The sequence below is a fragment of the Dufourea novaeangliae genome, unplaced genomic scaffold, assembly GCF_001272555.1.
Source record: "Dufourea novaeangliae isolate 0120121106 unplaced genomic scaffold, ASM127255v1 scaffold362, whole genome shotgun sequence".
Classification (NCBI taxonomy): Eukaryota; Metazoa; Arthropoda; class Insecta; order Hymenoptera; family Halictidae; genus Dufourea; species Dufourea novaeangliae.
In genome coordinates, this window is record NW_015374231.1 from 103,373 (window position 1) to 122,477 (window position 19,105).

Here is a 19,105-nt window from a genome sequence, read left to right on the forward strand (position 1 = left end):
ATAGCTTGTTTTTCTTAAGAGTGTCACATCTAGACAAAATTCCGAATTCTTACCTGGCCCGACGAAGAATGTCGAACGTGGAGAAGGCTTCGACGTCGATGGGCTTGTCCTCGATCTCCCGTTGACTGATGGCGCGTACGTTCTTGATCATCAGGAAATTTTGAAGGTAGCTAAGGAAATAGATGGGCAGGGACGCGCCCTCCTCGGGCACCAACGCCAATCGACTGGCCACCTGCTCCACCTGAAAACATTTTCCACGCCTCGTAAATTCCGCTCGTCCGTCCCGGCTAAACCCGTGTAACTTTATCATCCGTCGGCCAATCGGTGTACGGAGGTGTGCACACTCTCTAAATAAAAAGGAACTCGTCTCGCGGAGCTCCTTCTCGCTTCAATCTTCCCACGTCGAATCGACGTGAACGTGATGGGAATACCAGAAGCGATTCGCGGAGTTACAAATAAAGTTAAGATTCTAAGCTTCGAAATGTTTTTCATTGGATCAGGGAAATTGGATTTTTTTTAGACTGCTAATTTAAGGGGTGGGAATTAAGGCTGGGAGATTTAAAGGGGAGAAGATTTCGGGAAAGGGTTGGTTAGAATTGTGATTGTGTAAGGATCGTGAAATTACCTTAAGGAACCTCGCGCGAAGCACGTCCTCCGGGTAAACGCCCCTCTTTGCAGCCTCTTCCGGAATGCCTTGGATTGCTGCCTGCACAAGAGGATCTTCCTTGGCTGGAAAAACCAGAAAGTATCGTATAAAGATAGATAAGAAATAAGATAATTATTTTGGAAACTAGTATACGGAACATACGATACGTTCGTAAGTATTAGGACACTTATATGTAATAAGAAGTAAAGAAACTGTTCTATTTATTCCGATCACTGGAATAATGAGAAATGTCTAATTTGTTACAGAACGGTTTGTTTTCTGCAAATTACAGAGTCTGACTGTTTCGAGAAAGTTTTCCGGACGCTGGAACTGAACGTTCAATTTTGCTTATCTCTGTAAATTTTGTTCAGACCGTTTTACGACGATTTTGTAGAGGGTCCAAGTAATGTTTACAAATTGCTGTCTTTCTCACGATTACCGCGAGATAGGAAACTGAGGACTAGGGAATCGTCGTGGAATTTTACGACTGGAAATACCCGGAGAGGGAATTGATTAACATCGGGGAACAGTGACGCCCCACCTAACGAATTGCATTACACCAGATGCTGTTACGTAGCTGGAATATATTAGTTCGTAATTTTGTGAACCGGCCTGGCCACGTGATAAATCGGCGCAGGAATTTTAAACAGTTTTCTGGAACTGTCCGAGTGGAACTTATTCATTTGTGCACACAATGTGGAATCGTATATGTATGTACAGAGCATTGCAGGAATTCTTCGTAATTGAACGTCAAATATTACGTAGAAATTCTGCAGTGCACTAAGAATTTCATAGTGGTGTATCACTGTTATTAGTCGGACTCTGTGAAATTCGTGTATGCCATTAGAGTGCTACACACACGTGGTTATTCTCCTTACAGTAGGTAGTACAAATTCCTTCCTTTTATCTGAAAGATTTTCATCTCCATTACCTAGATATTCCATGCCTTGAATAGTTCTTTAGAAATAATGTAAAATATTTGTTATTAAATGTAAACATCTGTGATTATTAAGTACCTATGAAGTGTATATCACTTAATTAAGCCGACGTAATTGTCTCTGGCCAGTCACAGAAGTATACTGCCTATGTACACCTGTAAGGAGATAACGCCTAAGGCCATTATACTTAATCATGTCTGACCATGGTTGGGGCACACTACTGATTTATGTCCCGTTGCTATTAAAGGAATGAAACCGCTTGATACCGCGGCACGTTAACCTAACTGAGTTTAAATAACAATTAAGCTTCCTTTCACAAACGATATGAACAATTTAATTAAATAATAAAAATAAAAATTCATAGGATGTTGCAAAGAAATAAAAAATAGTGCAATATGACCTAGTTCACGTTAAATATATTATGGAATTTTAATCGATATTCAAGACAAGCTCGTTCAGAGGTTGAAAACTGAAACATTAACTGACTTCAGGCATTGTCCCCGAAACCCATAAATGAGATACTTTTTCCTAGTCACCATAAACCTTCATGACGGTCTGTTCGTTAAAACAAGAAGTTCTATTGTTTCGGGACGCGAGTGCGCCCGTTAAAGTGGCGAGAAAAAAGGAAAGAATCCGGAATTAATAGAAGGACCTCTTGAGCTTTTATTAAGACCGAGTTTCATACTTCTGACAGGGGGTATTATTATACGTTTATTCCGTGGAAGGGGTGTATCGTTGTCCCGTTTCAAAACCCTGTTCGCGTACTCCATTTCCGCTCGACAACGGAAACTTAATAGCGATACAAACTGCATATTCTTTCGAGTAACTCCCCGCCCCCCGTTAACAAAGAGCCACGCCACGTCGAACCCTTGCTGCTACCGCGAAAAATAAGCTTCGAAAAAACCCAGAGAACCGAGCTGGGTCGTTTAAATTAATATTCTCTGACCGACAATGCCGTGGCCAAGCCCGATTGCGCTTTTTCGTATCCGCTATTCCACAATGAATTCCGCAGAGGAGAAAAAAGGCGTTCAAGCATCTGTAATTCTGCTCGTTCTTTCGTCATGAATGTGTGGAACAAATTACATTTATTCTGTTAGTGTAAAAAATAGAACGGTGTTTGTACATCTAACCCGAAAGTGAACCAAGACCTGCCCAAAAAACTTACTTGTAGCTGGATCGTTCTAGTGGTAGAACACTATAAAAGATCAGTCGTAAGTAGTATGAGCGCATTCATGGTCACACGGGAATATTTTTACTCTTACAATTAAAAATCTGACAACTTTCTTTTTATTGAAAGAGATCGATTACCCTTCTTGGAACTCTTCATGCTACATTGTTAAATGAAAACGAACGTCCAAGATTGTATTATGGAATTTATGAAGGCTATTTCTCGCGGTGAAAAGGGATTTTACTCTACGGTTCCTCGATTTCTCTCCCCATGTAGAATCATTCTCCCGATGGTAACACTCATTATGGTCGGACCTGTATTTATCGCGTTGTCGAGGAAGTTCCACGGTGGTTCCGCATGAAAAATTACCAACAACGAATGGAATCGTTCTAATTCCCTTCGGTGGGAGGGCCACGGACAAAGAAAGCGGACGCGATGGGGTGTCTCGGGGCGAGGGAATCGTCCAAGATTTACGACTTAATCGGCGGTGAGCGTGCATAAACGCCTCGCCAGTCGTTTCGAGGGGAGGTTGCATTCCCCCTGTCAAGTGTATTAATTATGCACTTGCTTTCCCAGAGTTCACAGTGGAACGATTCCATCACCCGACAAACTATTTCGTGCCCCATCGTTTTGATTTATCGCTGGATTTTTTCGAAATATATTTTCATCGTCCACTTTCAAGCATCTCGAAATACGAAGCGATATTTTCGCACAGTAGAAATATTTTATCGAGAACTTTTAAACCACTCGATGCAGAGAACATTCTCGAAATATCCTGTAATCCCAGAAGCCTGTGCTTTTTGCAGGATATTTTATTTCACGTGTTCGTGTTGAAGAGAAATTATTACTAAACAATAGAGCCTACAGTCTGCACAAATTCTTCAAATCACTAAGTCCTTCCTATAATTTAAAAGTACTAGCAACTATGATAGCAATTATAGGGTACAACTTTTGTTCGTTAATCGCAAAACAATCAGTGAATCTCCCTCCGTCGAATCGTCTCCAATGTCCACGACGAGACGCAATAAGCGTTTCTCCGGGTCGAATGAAACGACGCGGACTATTTAATTCATCGCAGAGCCCGGCGGGCAGTTAATGAGTTTTCACGGCGCGACGCCCGTGTGGCATTACGGGCCCGAATATTCATTGCGTGTCGCGGAACACACACGCCCAAGGACGGAATTTACGCGTTCCGTACCGATTTCGGACTCCAGGAAGATAAAAAGCCATCTCCCACCCCGTAAATTCTCGAGGGTGGGCAAACGATAAGGCGGTTCTGTGTTACCAGCGTGATATTAGCGTAATGATTTCCGAGCGATAATGACGATTGCGGTCGAGTCAGAAATTCAACCGTGAATATACACACGGTGAGTTTAACGGGATATATTGTTATCTGCCGGAATGCTTATCCCGTTAACTGCGCATTTGTCCATTCCAGTGAACGCCCAATTTATCACTTTTGTGACAATATTTGGACGATTTCTAGACAATCGCTAGCGCGAAACTTCTTTGAATGGCATTCAAACATTAGAAAAATGGTGTTACTGTGACTTCTAGTTCGCTGTTTATCACGAGCAAATACATTGTTTATATAAAAAAAAATCTTTTAAATAGCTATTTTAATCCACAAAAATTTTTGTACAAGATACTAAAAAGATGCACTGAACGGGTTAATAAATTCCCGTAAATAGCGAGGCGTCCACGTGAATTTTGAAATTGTTGCAATTCGAGAGAGTTTGATGAAATACTGACACGGTGAATCACTGACCCAGAAGTTCTCTATATCCTTGTTTTATCGAATAAAAAACTTGGCTGTGGACGGGACCATGGTAGTTGATTACGCCTGACCATACATACGGTGCTACTACTTACGCGTGTCTGGACAGACAGGTCTCATACTACTTGGATGCCCCACCTTGTACAGAGATGTACTACTTAGAAAGGTGCTACTTTTTCACGATTCTTAGACGAATATTGACACATTGAAATACCTCGAATTCTTCCAGGTGAAAATTATTATTTAAATTAATCTAGCTCTCGGAATTATGCAGCTATAAATTGAGTTCTATTTCACGAGAACCTCTTCGTACGGTGAAGGGTGTCTGAATAAAGAACGCCGAGTAAATAGTAAAAGAAAAGAAAAAATAGTATGCGAAACGATGGTAACCATGGGAACCACCAAGTTATTCACCTGCATTCGTTGAAATATTTATACGAACCGGCGCATATCTATTGGCAGGCGGAAACATTCAAAGCTTTCGCGTCCAACGGACCGTCGAGCGTTTTAGCATTCTGACCGCGCGGAATTCCGATACGCCGATACTTCCGCGATTGTAGCTTTAATCCCCCCCGAAGATTGGCATTGTACCGCGGGGGGTGAGGGAGAGGGGGTAGAATAGAGAGATTATCATGTGGTTACCGCAAACTGTGTGGCCTCGGCCCCAGAACCCGCCCCATTCCACCAACCACCGTAAAACATAACGATATTAATATCAGTTAATATTAATCCACGATCGTGTTAATAGACAGCTCGCGAGACTGCTGTCGATTTCAGAGAGATATTATCCGGCCGAATGCCCGAGACATAAAACACGGGATGTAATTTCATTTATTGCCCGTAAATATAATCCCTTTCCCTCCATGTATATACATGTAGACACGTAAAAAAGAGCAGACTACACGGTAAATAGATTATTTGTATATTACTGTCAGAACAGTGAGAGGACTTTAAATAGCATTCACAGATTTGGATCTTTAATTTTTATGTAATCATTCCACCAACACTGTCATAATTAGACTGCGGATGTTTATGCATTTATAGCATCTCTTACCTTGTAAAATGAAGTAAAGCCTCCACTACACAATTTAAACCTCTGTTCCACTTCAATCTTTAGATATCAGTATCTAAAACATCGATTTTGCATAAACTTCTACAGTCTAGTCATGGTTATTCTGATTCGTGTAATCGGTGTTATTCATTTTAATTTGAGTGGTTGCTTCTAACGGATCTAGAAGATAATAAATAACTTACGTGCGGCCTTGGTGACTGCTTTGATCTCCGGTTCGAGAGGCCTGATTGCTTCGTTCGCGCATACGCCAAGCGGCGTAGTTTTCACGGCCCTGGCCAGAGCCTGACAGGCTGACCACAGGATCTGCGCGTTCGACGCTCCCTTTTCTGCGTCCATACGTGCTGTAACAGAGAAGAACAAAAAGAATCGATTAGCAAAAAAAACTCATTCTTCCTTGTTAGTTGTGTCGTAAAAACGGAATTCCAGAAACTCGACGCTCAATTTAACGCGTCTAGGTACCACGACCGACGGTGACTCGATGAAATTTCGCGGAAATTCCGGTTAGTCTCGAGTTCGAGAACGCTTGAAGCATCAAGGTTACCCCCCGCCTAGGAAGCAGTTCGCAAAATAGAATTTAACTTAAAAGCACTCGAGAGCCCCGTCGTCGCTTATATCGCATTATCCGCTTCTTATCTTGTCGTTCCTCTTTAAAGGGGTGTTCGAGGGGACCTGCCGTAAAATAATGGTGGTTCAGAAAGGTCACGTTCGTTCGGTACACGTTCCGCCGAGTTGGAAGAGGCGATAATGTTGCCGGGAACGGGGCAAGATCGAATGGACTCTGTAGACTCGTGGCCGAAAGATGGACATGTGGAATCGAACGACGATGGGCAGACGTGGAAAGAGAAACGTCCGACCGAGGACAATTTTATTGGATTTCAATCCGCGCTTTAAAATCATGAAGAGAACCAACGAAAATACACGTTGTTCCTATTTTGACAAGAACATCAGGAAACTATAGCTACGAACATCATTCCTACGAAGTGATGCGTGATGTGAAAACACCAGCCCATATTAATCGAAGGATCTCAGAAAATGAAATTTTATAAGGATAAATAGATCGTATACTTTTTCTGTTCTCCATAAAAACATCAAGAGGCATCATGCAAGGACCATACCCAAGAAGAAGTATCAAATATGGCGTAAGGGGACTTTATGGGAGTCGCTATAACTTCGCGAAACGAAGTAGAAGGGTAATGATAATAACGATCGGTCATAAAATTCCAAGGGAAACGACACACACCATTCCGTTGAAGGACTCGCGTGTGGTTCCGACACGCCAGCAGGAAAATAAGAAAACCGCGGCTCGAGAGAAGTGGCCGTCGACCAGCGATCCATAAATCAACGGGGAACGGTAGGCAAGAATCGAAGCGAAATAAATAAAAGACGGTAACGGAGTTACCTCGCGAATCGAAGTTCGATGTCCACGGTCCCCCGTTTCGTTTTCCGGACGATGGTATGACAAATGCCCCCCACTCTTCTGTCCCTCTTCTCTTTTTAGACATTCGTCCACGCACTTTACGAATTTCATCGTTTTCTCGTTTAAACTGAATCGTAGTGAACGTGTCGAAGGCGACGTTTCGTTATCGTTCCTTCCCGCGACATCGACTTTAATGGACCACTCGTTTCGTGGACTGCTCTCACTGACGGTGATTTTTTTCGGTACGTGGACTGTGTTCGTGTGACAGCTACATTCAGCATTTCTATGAAATTCTGATGGAATTTTTAATAAAATTCAAGAAGCACTGTAATTTGTAATTAGGTATGGTCGAATGTGTACCGAATTATTGAGTGTGAGATTTCGCAGATTCTTTCTCGTAAGACTGGAAAATCAGTGATTGTTGACTAATAATTTCTTAGGAATGTTAATATTTGAATCTTCAATGAATAGCGGGATCCACGTGATTTCTAATTCACGAACGGCAACTCGACTTAACCCGGCAAGGTGTTTTCCCTGGTCAAGTCTGTCGTTAATGTCGCCCGTGAGAATATAAAAAAAACCGAAATCCATCTGGATCAAGTGCTCCCGCCCCGGTGATTTATTATACACGTCAATCCGGATAACTTACTGCGAAGTAACCTCGTTCGCAAAGTGCCAGCCCCGCTCCGTGCCTCGTCCCTGAAACGCTATATTGAGGTAGATTCACGGTCTTCCGAAGCGAACGATCGAATGTAGACACACTTTATATCGTTTTTTTAAGTCATAAATCGTCGAAAATACTATATGCGTTTAGTTAACCCTCTTAGTACTTTACAATGTTTCCGAGTACCATCTAGAAGTACCTTGGAAAATATGCATTCTTGAAGATATTTATTAAAATTGACACATGTTTTCTAACGATAAAGATAATTTTACACGTCTTTTTCTATTTTATAGTGAAGTGTATTTTGTATTATATGAAAAATATTGGAAATATTATACTTTTCGTCACTTTCTGTATCAGAATTTATAATTTATATTTCGGCTTGTGAGTACTAAGAGGGTAAATAGAGACTGTTGGTCTTGTTTTACATTATACTGTAATATTTAATAAAAATTTGGTATCGTATTCGGATAAACCTACCTCTCTGCAATGTGTACGTGTCGGCCATGTTTGTGTGACGTGGTGGCAAAGTGTTAAAACGCACGAAACGCTCCGCGGCATTGTTTCCGACGCGACGACGAATCCCCATGGGGAGGGAGTGAGTTTCACGGATGATCGAAAAACTGTGCCAGAGTAAATGAAATTAGACGGGCGAATTTCACAGATCGCTACGCGTTGCTGCCTTTCTCCCCGAGAGTCCCGACTGCGAATTGTTTTACTTGATTTTTCTCCCCTTCCACTAAGACCCCTAATTCTAAACTATCTTTGACACAAAAACAGGACAAGATCCTTCTCCACTTGTTTCGTTTGGCAACGAAATGAATCACGTGTGGAATCGATACATTTACAGGTGCACCAGCAGCTAGAAAGCAGCAGCAGGAAAGCCAGCCAAACGGGTTTCCCACAGATTTTCGCGAGACAGTAATCCTTGCGAACACAGACGACGAATGGCGGACGTCCTCCCCCATCGCTGTGACGCTTTCATCGGATAAGCAAACAGCGGCTTATGAGAACCAAGGGCGGGATCCGGGAATACTGAAAAGCACTCGTGAACGTCGCGTTTGTTCTTATTTACGTCTCCCAGCGCGATTCCGGAATGATCGTAAGGGCTGGCGAGGCCAGCTGGGAAAATGAAGACACTTCGGAAAAATGGCGGAGTGCCCTCGTTCGACGTTGCCACAGTGATCGAGACGATTTAAATGTCGGACACCTCATATATATCCCTTGAATTTCATTCAATTTCGATTGTTGTTAACATTATGAAAAAAGTAAAAAGAATTCTATTTAATGAAATACTAATGATCGTTGTGAGATCAAACAGAAGGAAGTTTTCAGGATTCTGTTGGAATCGACGCTGCAGAAGATACTAGAATGTCATATCTCTGGTGGCAAAATGCTGCATTTATTTATACACATTTCGTTGAAACGATCAGTTCGAGTACTCGCGCAGTAAGTGATCCTAAACTTTTTAGTGACAATGTAAATACATTTTTATTTTTTTTATTGTCTCTCGTAACCGGTTCCGATAAGGGCCAACGAAAAAGATGGCCGACACTGAAAGGATACAAAAACCTCGACGATCGTGCTCGGGAAAGGACTTTACGATGGAGTTTCAGCGTGCCTCGAAACAGCCAGTTAAATTTGGATTGCGAATTTAAGCGGGAAAGTGGCTCGAGATAAGGGCGAATGAACAATTGAAGCAGCTGCACTAATCATTGCGCGTTTTAAACGATCGTAGGATGGTTGTGGGGTTTCGAAATGGCGCGAAATAATCCGGGGGACTGATAAAGGCCTTGGGAACGCGTTCGTAGAGAAAGGATTTTGGCCACTGTAGCTCGGTGGTGACATTAACTCGAACGATTCAATTCTCTCCATGCGATACAAACTCACGAGGACGATAATCAGTTCCTTATTCAGTATTCTGACAACCTTAAGGACAACCAATAATCGTTATGTGGATCAAATAGCGTAGAGTTTCAATATTATGCAATTTCATCTTGATTAATCGAATTTCAACTTATATATTGCAAAAGACATACCAAGTCTTCAGACATTTCCCTTCTTTAAAACAACCCATTTCAAATTCTGATCTATGTTCGAAAAGGTACGTCAAGATCTTAAGAATTTACCTTCAGGAATCCATTAACGTCGATAAAAACTGTCTTATTAAATATTTTGATTTCGTGTAGCCTAAATTTGATTTCGATTAATCGAATTCGAAAAGATCCCAAGAATTACGAAGTATTTCGGAATTTTTTGTTCCTAACGACAATAGAACGACTCGAAATTGATTCGAGCGATGACTTCCGGCGAAGTGTTCTTGCCCCCGTATTCATGGGGTTGCGTTTACATACTGATTGGAACGCGTACGTCAGCGTGACACGGCCGCTTAACAATAAAAGCCGCTGTCGTTGCAGGGGATAGTGCTCATTCTTTATGAGCCTGGGCACGCGCAAAACCGAGGTTAAATCAGTGCGGGATTAAGCCCCGACGAGCTGCGGCGTGTCCACTCTGACGTTTCACGCTTCAAGGGTTCAACAAATTTCGACAGTTACCAACAGAACGGCCCTCTTTTGTTCTTTTTCATCCTCTGTCTGCGTATTCCTTAACCCTTCCATTGTTGACTGCGCCTTCCCTTCCACTCCTATTTCTACTCCTTCGTGACCAAAATTTTTCTTCTTTTTTTCAGTACCATTATTCACCGTTGAAGTTTGAACCCATTCAGCAAAAAAGAAGTAAGAATTTGAGGGAAAAACATCCTGTTTTTGTCTCGACCTGTGCAGTGCTATTTTCCTTGTTAATGCAGTGATTTTTTTTTCTCATTTGGAGGTTAGATATTTTATGATCGCTTAAACGATTTCTTCGTCTACGTATACAATGTTTATTCATACCGTATTTTCAACGTTACTTCACCCCTACTCCCTTGTCCTGTTCTTTCAAATCCTTTCTCTATATTATTTCTCCCTTTCATGTCGACTCTCTTTGTTGTTCCACTGTTTCACGTCTTCCTCCGCCATTAACCTTCCCTTTCACCGCCACCCTCGCTAACTAACCCCGTTTTCGCCTCCTTTCTCTATAATTATCCCCCTGGTTCGCGTCTTCTCCCTCTACCCCCCCTATCCACCCTTTCACGCCTTCTCCCGTGAATTAATCTTTACTGGCTCGTCTTTTCCCACCAATTAACCCTTTCACTTTAATCCCCCTCTTCCTTCGCGATTGTTTATCCACGTTCGTCCTTCCCTTAAAAAGAAAACCCCCTTTTCACTCGCGATCCTTTCTCCGAACCCCCTATCATTCCTATACTTTTTCATTAATTAAACGCCCTCTCACCTTTAACTATCCTCCCGGTCAGGATATCTTCTTTTTTTTTTGTTTAAAGTCACCATCCTCAATCATCTCTGTTATCCCTTTTAATAGTTACCACGTCGCCCACATATGGGTCACGCAACTTTTGGCTCGCCATTGAAAAATCAATCTTTCATGGTTTATTTCTTGCGTCTCCTTCCCACTCCTATCTGTCACTCTTGTCTCGGGATCGGTTGTATCAACTGGCCCAACGATGCGGTCGACGCGCAACTGAGGGTGGAAAATTCAAATCGATTTCCCGTCGATACACACACGCATGCATACATCGCTGTTTTTCGAGTCAACGGAATGGCAAATCCCAAGCGAAACGCGTAAAACCGACCGAAAACAGCGTTTCCTCCGGCTGGTTTGTTTCGACGAGCAGCGGATTTCGTGGCTTCGTTGGCCCGGACGATTGCCCCCGGCGCCCGATCGCGTACAATAATGCTGTTCTCTTACGGGGCCGGGAACAAATTCACACCTTGCTGGCGGGAGGGTTTTTGCGTTTGCAAATATAGAACCTTTAGCTGTTTGAAGAATATTTAAAAACTACTAGTTAACTTTTGCTTGTCAAACTTTACGTACAGGAAAAACGATGTTTCCCTATTTTCAACTGCGGGTAGTATTTATGTTATTATTGATAAAGTAACAACGTATATGAATATAAAAAATTCAGAGGATAAAATTAAGATGATACTAAAAAATTAAAGGGAGAAAATAAGAGACGGAGACTAATGAGAAAAGGGAAAGACTTCTATTAATCAAGGATCTGTACCACTTATTGGGTCTGTCAGAAAGTTCTGGCGTTGTTTGTCGCCTTCTATTCATAGAAGTTTCTCCAACTTTCTGGTAATTTATCATATTCCGAAGCTCTCGAATGTTGAATCCAAAATCTGTTTTTTCGGTCTGAAATTCGTCTCGTATGAAAAAGTTCCGCGCGAGCAAGACGCCCCCGGTTTACCCAGGGAACAGATTCACTCCGAAGCGACACGGTCCGATTAGAGGGGGTAATTAAACTGATCACGGGCCAACCAGAAACCCATTAACGATCGAACCGGGGCCTGAGGGGGTGTTAACCGGCCCAGGGAGGCGGCAGCTTCCTTTTTTTCCTTGCCTCCCTCCCCCTTGTATTCTCGTGAAACAATTACGCGGCATCGGGAAAGTATCACGAACAAAAACCACGTCGACGTGAAGGGAGGGTTGCCGGGCCGAAGATTTATTACGATGTACCGTTTTCGCGTTATCACCTATCCGACCCCAAAACCTTCTCGTTACGATTAATTAACGGCCCCCTACACCCCCAACCCATCGACAATAAAGCGCGATGAATCGTATTTGCGGGGCCCCACGTAATTAATTATCCAGTCCACGCCGTTACGTGAAGTGTATCCATCGTCACAACGATTACCGTTTGTTGGATTTAAATCGACGTGTGCAAGTTCGGTATATTCCCCTATAAGATTGAATAGTAAATATACCTGCAATTTGGATCGTTGAAGGTAATTTTCCATTCACTTTTAACGTTGGTCGTTTAACAGAAATTGCTAAATTCCTCTCGTGATTTCCATGAATCTATACCCCCCGTTCCTGACGCGTATTGCGAGTTGACCCTCTCTGATCGAGCTAATTTTTTCCCCCCGATACGTGGCGCGGTTTCAAACTGCCACGGGATCACGGTTTTTTTCCACGTGTCGGGGGGAGGGTAAACGGTTCGAAAAAAACTGCGCTGCGGTTTTCCCGAATGTCATCGGGGCCGCACAAGTGCGATCTTCCCCTCTCGACCGGCGTTAATTGACAAATCGAATAACGCCGGTAATTTCGGGACACGGGGCGCTTAATTACTCGCGTAATTAATCGTCGTGGTGCGTGCCACGCGGGGAAAAGAGCCGGAAGGAAATCCGGCATGATTCCCCACAGGCCGGGGATGGAAATTTCGAAATGGTTTCACGACAGATAGCCCGATCAATAACAAATGGAGTTATCTGTAATTATTGCGACGTGTCTTATCGTGACATTAATTGCCGAACTAAGGTACTCGATTACATTTAAATAATAATAGGATTTCACCACGATTCATCGAGCAACGCTCGTTTCATTCTAGACGTCTGATCGGATAACTCATTTCCTTCGTCTTCTTCCACACGAACATTTTCCTTCCCGGACAAAGGTCTGGGCTCGTTGATGCATGAAGACCGTCACGACTTCCAAAGGGGGTTGGAAAACACAGACGAGCCAGATATCATCCCTTTCGTCGGTTCTCACGGGCAGCAGCAATCTATTCCTCGAATCCCGACTGCTCTGACGTCAGAGGGACCTCCATCGGGCGAAACAAAAAGCGAGATCGCCCATCGCGACGGATGGAAGACTGTGGATCTCGCGTTCACGGAATTTTTCTTCGTTCTTTCTTTCTTCATCCCGGCCACGCTCTTTCAATTCTCGACTCGCCACGCAACGCTGTCTTTACGGTGCAAGGCGTAAAAAAAGAAAAAGTTTAAAACTCAAGGCACGGTATATACGCTTAACTGCTCGCTGTGTTATATTTCCGCGGGATTTACAATTTCCTTCCCCTAGGCGAACATCCTTCCCTCTTCTGGACTTCTTCTTCGACCGTCTGGTCCGACCCCCCTCCCCTTCGGGACTTGTTTCTGTTTGTTGCAGAGTCGCCTCGACGTGGCTGGGGATCGAAACCACGAGCTTAAATCTAGTTTCTCTAAATGAGTCTATAAAAGTTCTTATGGACTATGAAACCCTAAGATCATTGCTCATTTAGTTAATGTTCATTCACGTCTTTTTACAGAGACCAAATAGACACGTCAACCAGTATCGCAATGACTGACCAAGCACCGACTATTCTACTAGATAAAAGACTATTTAAAACATTTTTAACTATAACTGATCAGACTCCATACGTCTCGTGCGTTCACGTAATACGCGTATAGTACTCAGGACGAAGGATCTAACCGCACACAAAGTAGAGGAACCAATAAAATACCACTAAAAGAATCATTCCACTATAAACCACATTTCGATAATCCCAAAACATTTACAAACCAAAATCTTGAATTAATTAAGACCTGTCCCCGACTTGCAGAAGATTAGTTTATCGCTTCAGTGTAAATCCTTTTCGTCCATCAAGAAGATTACGCGATTTTATTGATCGTGGGGAGCCTCGAAACGACGCCTCGATCGGTTCATCCCGAGACCACTCCTCCACCCAGGCCGCCGCATTCTCCCGAATAATCGTCGGGGCTTTTCATCGGTTTCGCCGCCTAACGATATTTTTTTTCTGCTCTTCCATTCCAATCGTTCCTTTCTCTTTTTTCTCTCTCTGTCTTTCTCGTTCCCGTTTTCATTGCCCGGCCACCATTGGGGGAGGAGGTTCCCCCGTCAAAATCGCGTCACGGAATTTTTTACGGCCGCTTGGATAAATCCGCGCGCCGACGAGGATAATGGCCCGTCCGATCGGCGGCCGAGAACGATGGGAAATCAAAAAGCACGACAGGACGCGCGCACGGCCGCGATGGCGAAATTGATTGGCCCCCGTATCGGCGGAGATTGTCGGTGTTCTGGCTTTTTGACAGGCCGCAGGAGTGACGTTTATTGCTTGCAAAAATGTTTTCGCCGTCTGGGCTTCTCGTCAACGATCAACCATCCCCTCACACCCGACTTCCAAGTCACCGGAGATTTACGATCTGGAGTCGCCCGAATCTGGTGAAACGATCATTTTTTTCCCAGAAGGACACATCCAGAATAAAATGGGTAATCAAACTGCTCGACCGGTTGCTCGAACTGTTCGAAGTGTTTGAAAAGTCGAGAACTGCATGAAGATCTTGTGTTTGCTTATGCTTGTCAGATTCACGTCGCTAAGAAGAGAAGAATCTCAATTGTCCGACTTCCATTTTAACCTCTTAGCTGTGAATGATGAGTATACTCGTCACGCGAAAAAATCCATAAACTCCATGATCGTTTATTGAAAATTGAAAGCTTTCGAGAATGAAAGGGTAACGGAATATTTTTCTGAAAATTCAGTTTTCCTAGTGAACGAGTTGGTCCCCTATTTCACTTTGTCCTATCGCAGAATAAAACAATACAAAGTGTATGAAGGACGTGTGTTACAAGGGCATACGAAGGTAGAATAACTTTTAAACTCGGTTTACTGCAACCCTTCCTGTTTGTAACATATAACACCTACGTTCCCCGAAGCCTTGAATGGCCAAAGCGAAATGTACAATGAAAAACGTATAAAAACTTTTTCTCGCTCGTCGGTCTATTCGCGATCGTGTCGTCTCGACCTTTTATCGTTCCGTCCTTCGCGATACCGACACAATATCGAGGAACCCGTTAGGTGACCGGCTTTAGCCGCAAGGTTTTATTAAAGGTCAAGCTACTCTCTTTAAGGCCGAGGAACACGGGCGATTTGATCCACCGGTTAACCCTTATCCATCCCCCCTCCGCTTCGTCGCACGATACAATTTTTATTGGCCTCCACGGAAGTCTGTCGGAGATTTTCGCCCCGAAAGGTTATCTCTCTCCGGTGATTTATCTCCAGGCGCGTGTGGAATGAATCGTCTGTTTCGCGGTGACAGATTATTCCTCCCAGAGCAAGAAGAGCCCCCACGGTCGGGCCGCTCGATTGAGTTTCGCGGTAGGAGGCTTCGAAACAGAGACCCGTCTCAATTAATCTTCTGTCGGCCCAGCGGTTAAATTGTCCCGAAATCGTATCGTGCCCTCGAAAATATTGGAATAATTGAAAATCTACTGTATAATCGAACGTATCGGATGACCCCTACCCTTCAGTGGGGAATAATGGAACGGTTATTATTAAGAATTTTCGATCAGGTTCTAGATAATACAAATACTTGGTATCGTAATTCATTGAATTTTTTACTAAACTCGCATTACTCGTCAGATGACCCGCATTTAACTCGAAATGCAGATGCAAATCGGAAGGTGGGAGCATCATATATCACGGGGGAACGCTGTTTCATCGAGAACTGACGATGCAAGTTTGTTCCTTACGACTGCTTGCTTGCCGTAAGAAATAGCCCGTTATAAAATTTTACGGCGGTGTTTCCAACAGGAGCGTGACTTCAGTTCGATTGGAATCGGCTGCGAACCATCGAACGTTTTTCTTCGCGCCGGGGGAAGGGAAGAATACGCGCAAGCTGAATGTCTACGTGTGTTACAATTCATAGTAAAGCCACCATTATCCCGATTAAGAAACGATCGAATGAAAAATCCAAGCTCTTCGATAATTTAACTATTCTGTTCGAATGTAGACACATTTTTACGCAAAAAGTTTGTGCCCTTGTATAATCACTAATTAAAATAATGGATAGAAATTAAATTCCCCCGGCGATAAAATGAAATGACGCCGTGAATAACTCGAATGCGACAGCCCGTAATTTCGCATACGCCCATATAATCTTCGTCACAAAAATAGTTCACAATAAATAGACTGGTTCAGGGAAACGGTGTGTTTTAAATTACCACCGGGTAAACGAAAAGCTCAAATAACTTTCTGCGTGCGCCCTTAAATACTCGGATGGCCCTTAATGGCGCCCCCGAGGGACAGGACAACAGAGGAAGTTATAATTGCGACACACGCTGAATACGTTCAGTTCGTTTCTGGTTCTCTGGGTGAAACCCACAACACGGGATTCTATTTTCCTCCTTTTTCGACCGATGTGTCCCGGTCCCTTTATCATTCTCGAACTGTCCCCGGTGAACTATCGAACCTTCTGTCTCTCCCTCTCGAAACTAGCCCGGAACATCGTCGTTATTCCGAGGTCTGCAGATAAAATTTAATTAATCAACTTCAATTTATTATTGCCGATGTTTTTCTCGTAGTGGTCACGCGATACAAGGGCTCATTTGGAAACTTCGCTGACTGGTTAATACGGGACCGTTTTCGCCATCTTTTAGGTTTGTAGAGAGCTTTGTAAGAAAATGGATATTTTTCGAAAGGAGTCCGGTGTCCATACGTTTATACGGGAAATTCTACGCAAGAAGATCGTAACTTCGTGTAGTAATCTTTTGAGGGGAAAACCAGAGGGCTCTTCTCCTCGAAGCGCTCTCCATAAAAAAGTCGAGAAAGTTTTATAGGGATTTTATGTAACAGTGCAATACCTCCTTAGGACCGTTCACCGCAAAATACATGCTCGCGTTTACAGCAATTTCCTGTAAAATACCAATATCTTCTTGTGCCAATTTTCCGCGGCAAGAACCCATTCTCTTTTACAGCGGTTCCCTTTCTCTCTCTCTCTCTCTCTCTCTCTCTCTTGATTCTGTATTACCAAGATTTTCCAGAAAACGAGGCCGTGAGTGGCAACGTTAGTCTTGTCGAAAGCCTGGACACTCGTTTGTGCCTGACTCAATCTCATCTTTCTTAATAACGTTTAATATCACTATGAAACAAAATTTTTGTGCAAGATACCAAAAAAAATACAGTGTGCTGTACATTACGGTTCTACAGAGGATGGATGGATTATCGACGACCTCCATACCTGTACCACGACCCCCGAACAAATAATTCCATAATTAATTCCGTAGTTGCAATCTCAAACAAACGGTATCCATAAAGTTAATTAAAAATCGTAGCACAAGCACCGTTCCACAAAAACCTCCTCCTTTTCTCTTTCGAGGAAAGTTACCTTCCTTTGTCCGACTCTCCAACGCATCAGATTCAATTCCTCTGTCCCTCTTCGTGTTCGTTTTTTTATGTATAAACACCCAAGAAGACCGTGCTTCCAAGAGCATTTTCACCGGTATATCCCCGCAACCCTCTAACCGAGCAGAACGTCTTGACTCCTCACCTCTTAATAAAAGTTTGCAAGGCAAAGTTTACCCTCTCATTCGATCAATATTTTACCGACGGCGTTGTTGACAGACTTCGCTTACCCCACAACCCCTGCCTGCCTCCTCCCCCACTGAGCCAGAACTCCGAATCCCCGTGCGACTTGTATCCTCTTTTTTTATTTCCTCCTCCTTCGAACTTAGTCAATCCCGTCAAAGATCGGACGAAAGTCTGTCCTAGTCGTGTACAGGGAGATAGAGGCTCCATGAAAACGAAAACGGACCTTTCGGTTACCGAACAGATTTTTACTACATTCAAGATGACCAGAGTCGATGCGTGAGTGACGAGGAACTGATCTACTTACATCTCTGTAAATAACTACCATAACTCCAACCTTAGTTCACCATATCTCGTCCACCCGATTATAACTAGACTGTCGATTTTTATGCAAAATTATATTTTCTAAAGTAATTTACAAAAGACTAGAGTACATATAGGAACCGCCTTCTTCTCTTAAGGCTCTATTGGCTATAAGTGCATAAAATCCACAGTTTAATTATAACAATAGTAACTACTGAAGTCGTCCGTTCGACCGGTTAAAAATCGTTTCCTGACCTCGCTAAATAATTCCGTAGCGCGCAACAAATCGCCGATAGCGAACTTTCATAGGGGGAGAACACGAAGTTCCCAATACGTTCGGAACGGAAATATATTATATCATTTCCGATACATGGGGGTCCACGATGTTCGAATATTAATACGAGGACTACGGAATTCGGTCACGTAGAGCCACGCCAACATTTCCATGCTCTGTTTCTTCTTCCAGCCCCCCCCCCTTCACCCCCGGCATGGCAAGTTACGGCGGCAATAAGTAAACCAGATTTCCCAGAAACTGCTGTTTCCCAAAGCTTGGCCAACGGTAATTTAACTTCGTTAACATTTACGTACTTCGCCGAGTTTCTTTTACCCTGGCCGGTGAATATCTCCATTTCTTCGTTATTATATCACCCCCAGGCCTGGAACCGGGACAAACAAGCTGTTCTCGCGTCTTTTCCTCGGTAAAAAAAAAAGCATACTGGAGCAAAAGTTGCCTGGAATATCGAGTTTGAGAAGCTTGAAACCGCGGTTTTCTCTTCCTCTTGGAGAGGGTTCTCTTCCCGTTTTCGTGGCCAGCTACTTTCCGTGGTACTGCGTCCAGCTGGGCTATAGCGAATGCTACTGCGATTGCTGGTGATTTTAATACAGTATGCGCGTACGAAGACCAACCTTGTAAATGGAAATC

At 43.3% G+C, this 19,105-nt stretch overlaps 1 protein-coding gene across 3 annotated transcripts in view; it reads right to left on the reverse strand.

Annotated features, from left to right (window-relative positions):
• Window positions 1–19,105, reverse strand: part of LOC107192402 (MICOS complex subunit Mic60) — a 39,262-nt gene that overhangs the window by 9,263 nt on the left and 10,894 nt on the right. For all 3 annotated transcript variants that reach the window (XM_015581646.1, XM_015581644.1, XM_015581645.1), the window contains 3 exons: window positions 5,784–5,942; window positions 626–729; window positions 54–241 (listed from right to left, as the gene is read on the reverse strand). In XM_015581646.1, coding sequence (XP_015437132.1) covers window positions 54–241; window positions 626–729; window positions 5,784–5,942 — 451 coding nt within the window. The remainder of the gene's footprint in view (window positions 1–53; window positions 242–625; window positions 730–5,783; window positions 5,943–19,105) is intronic.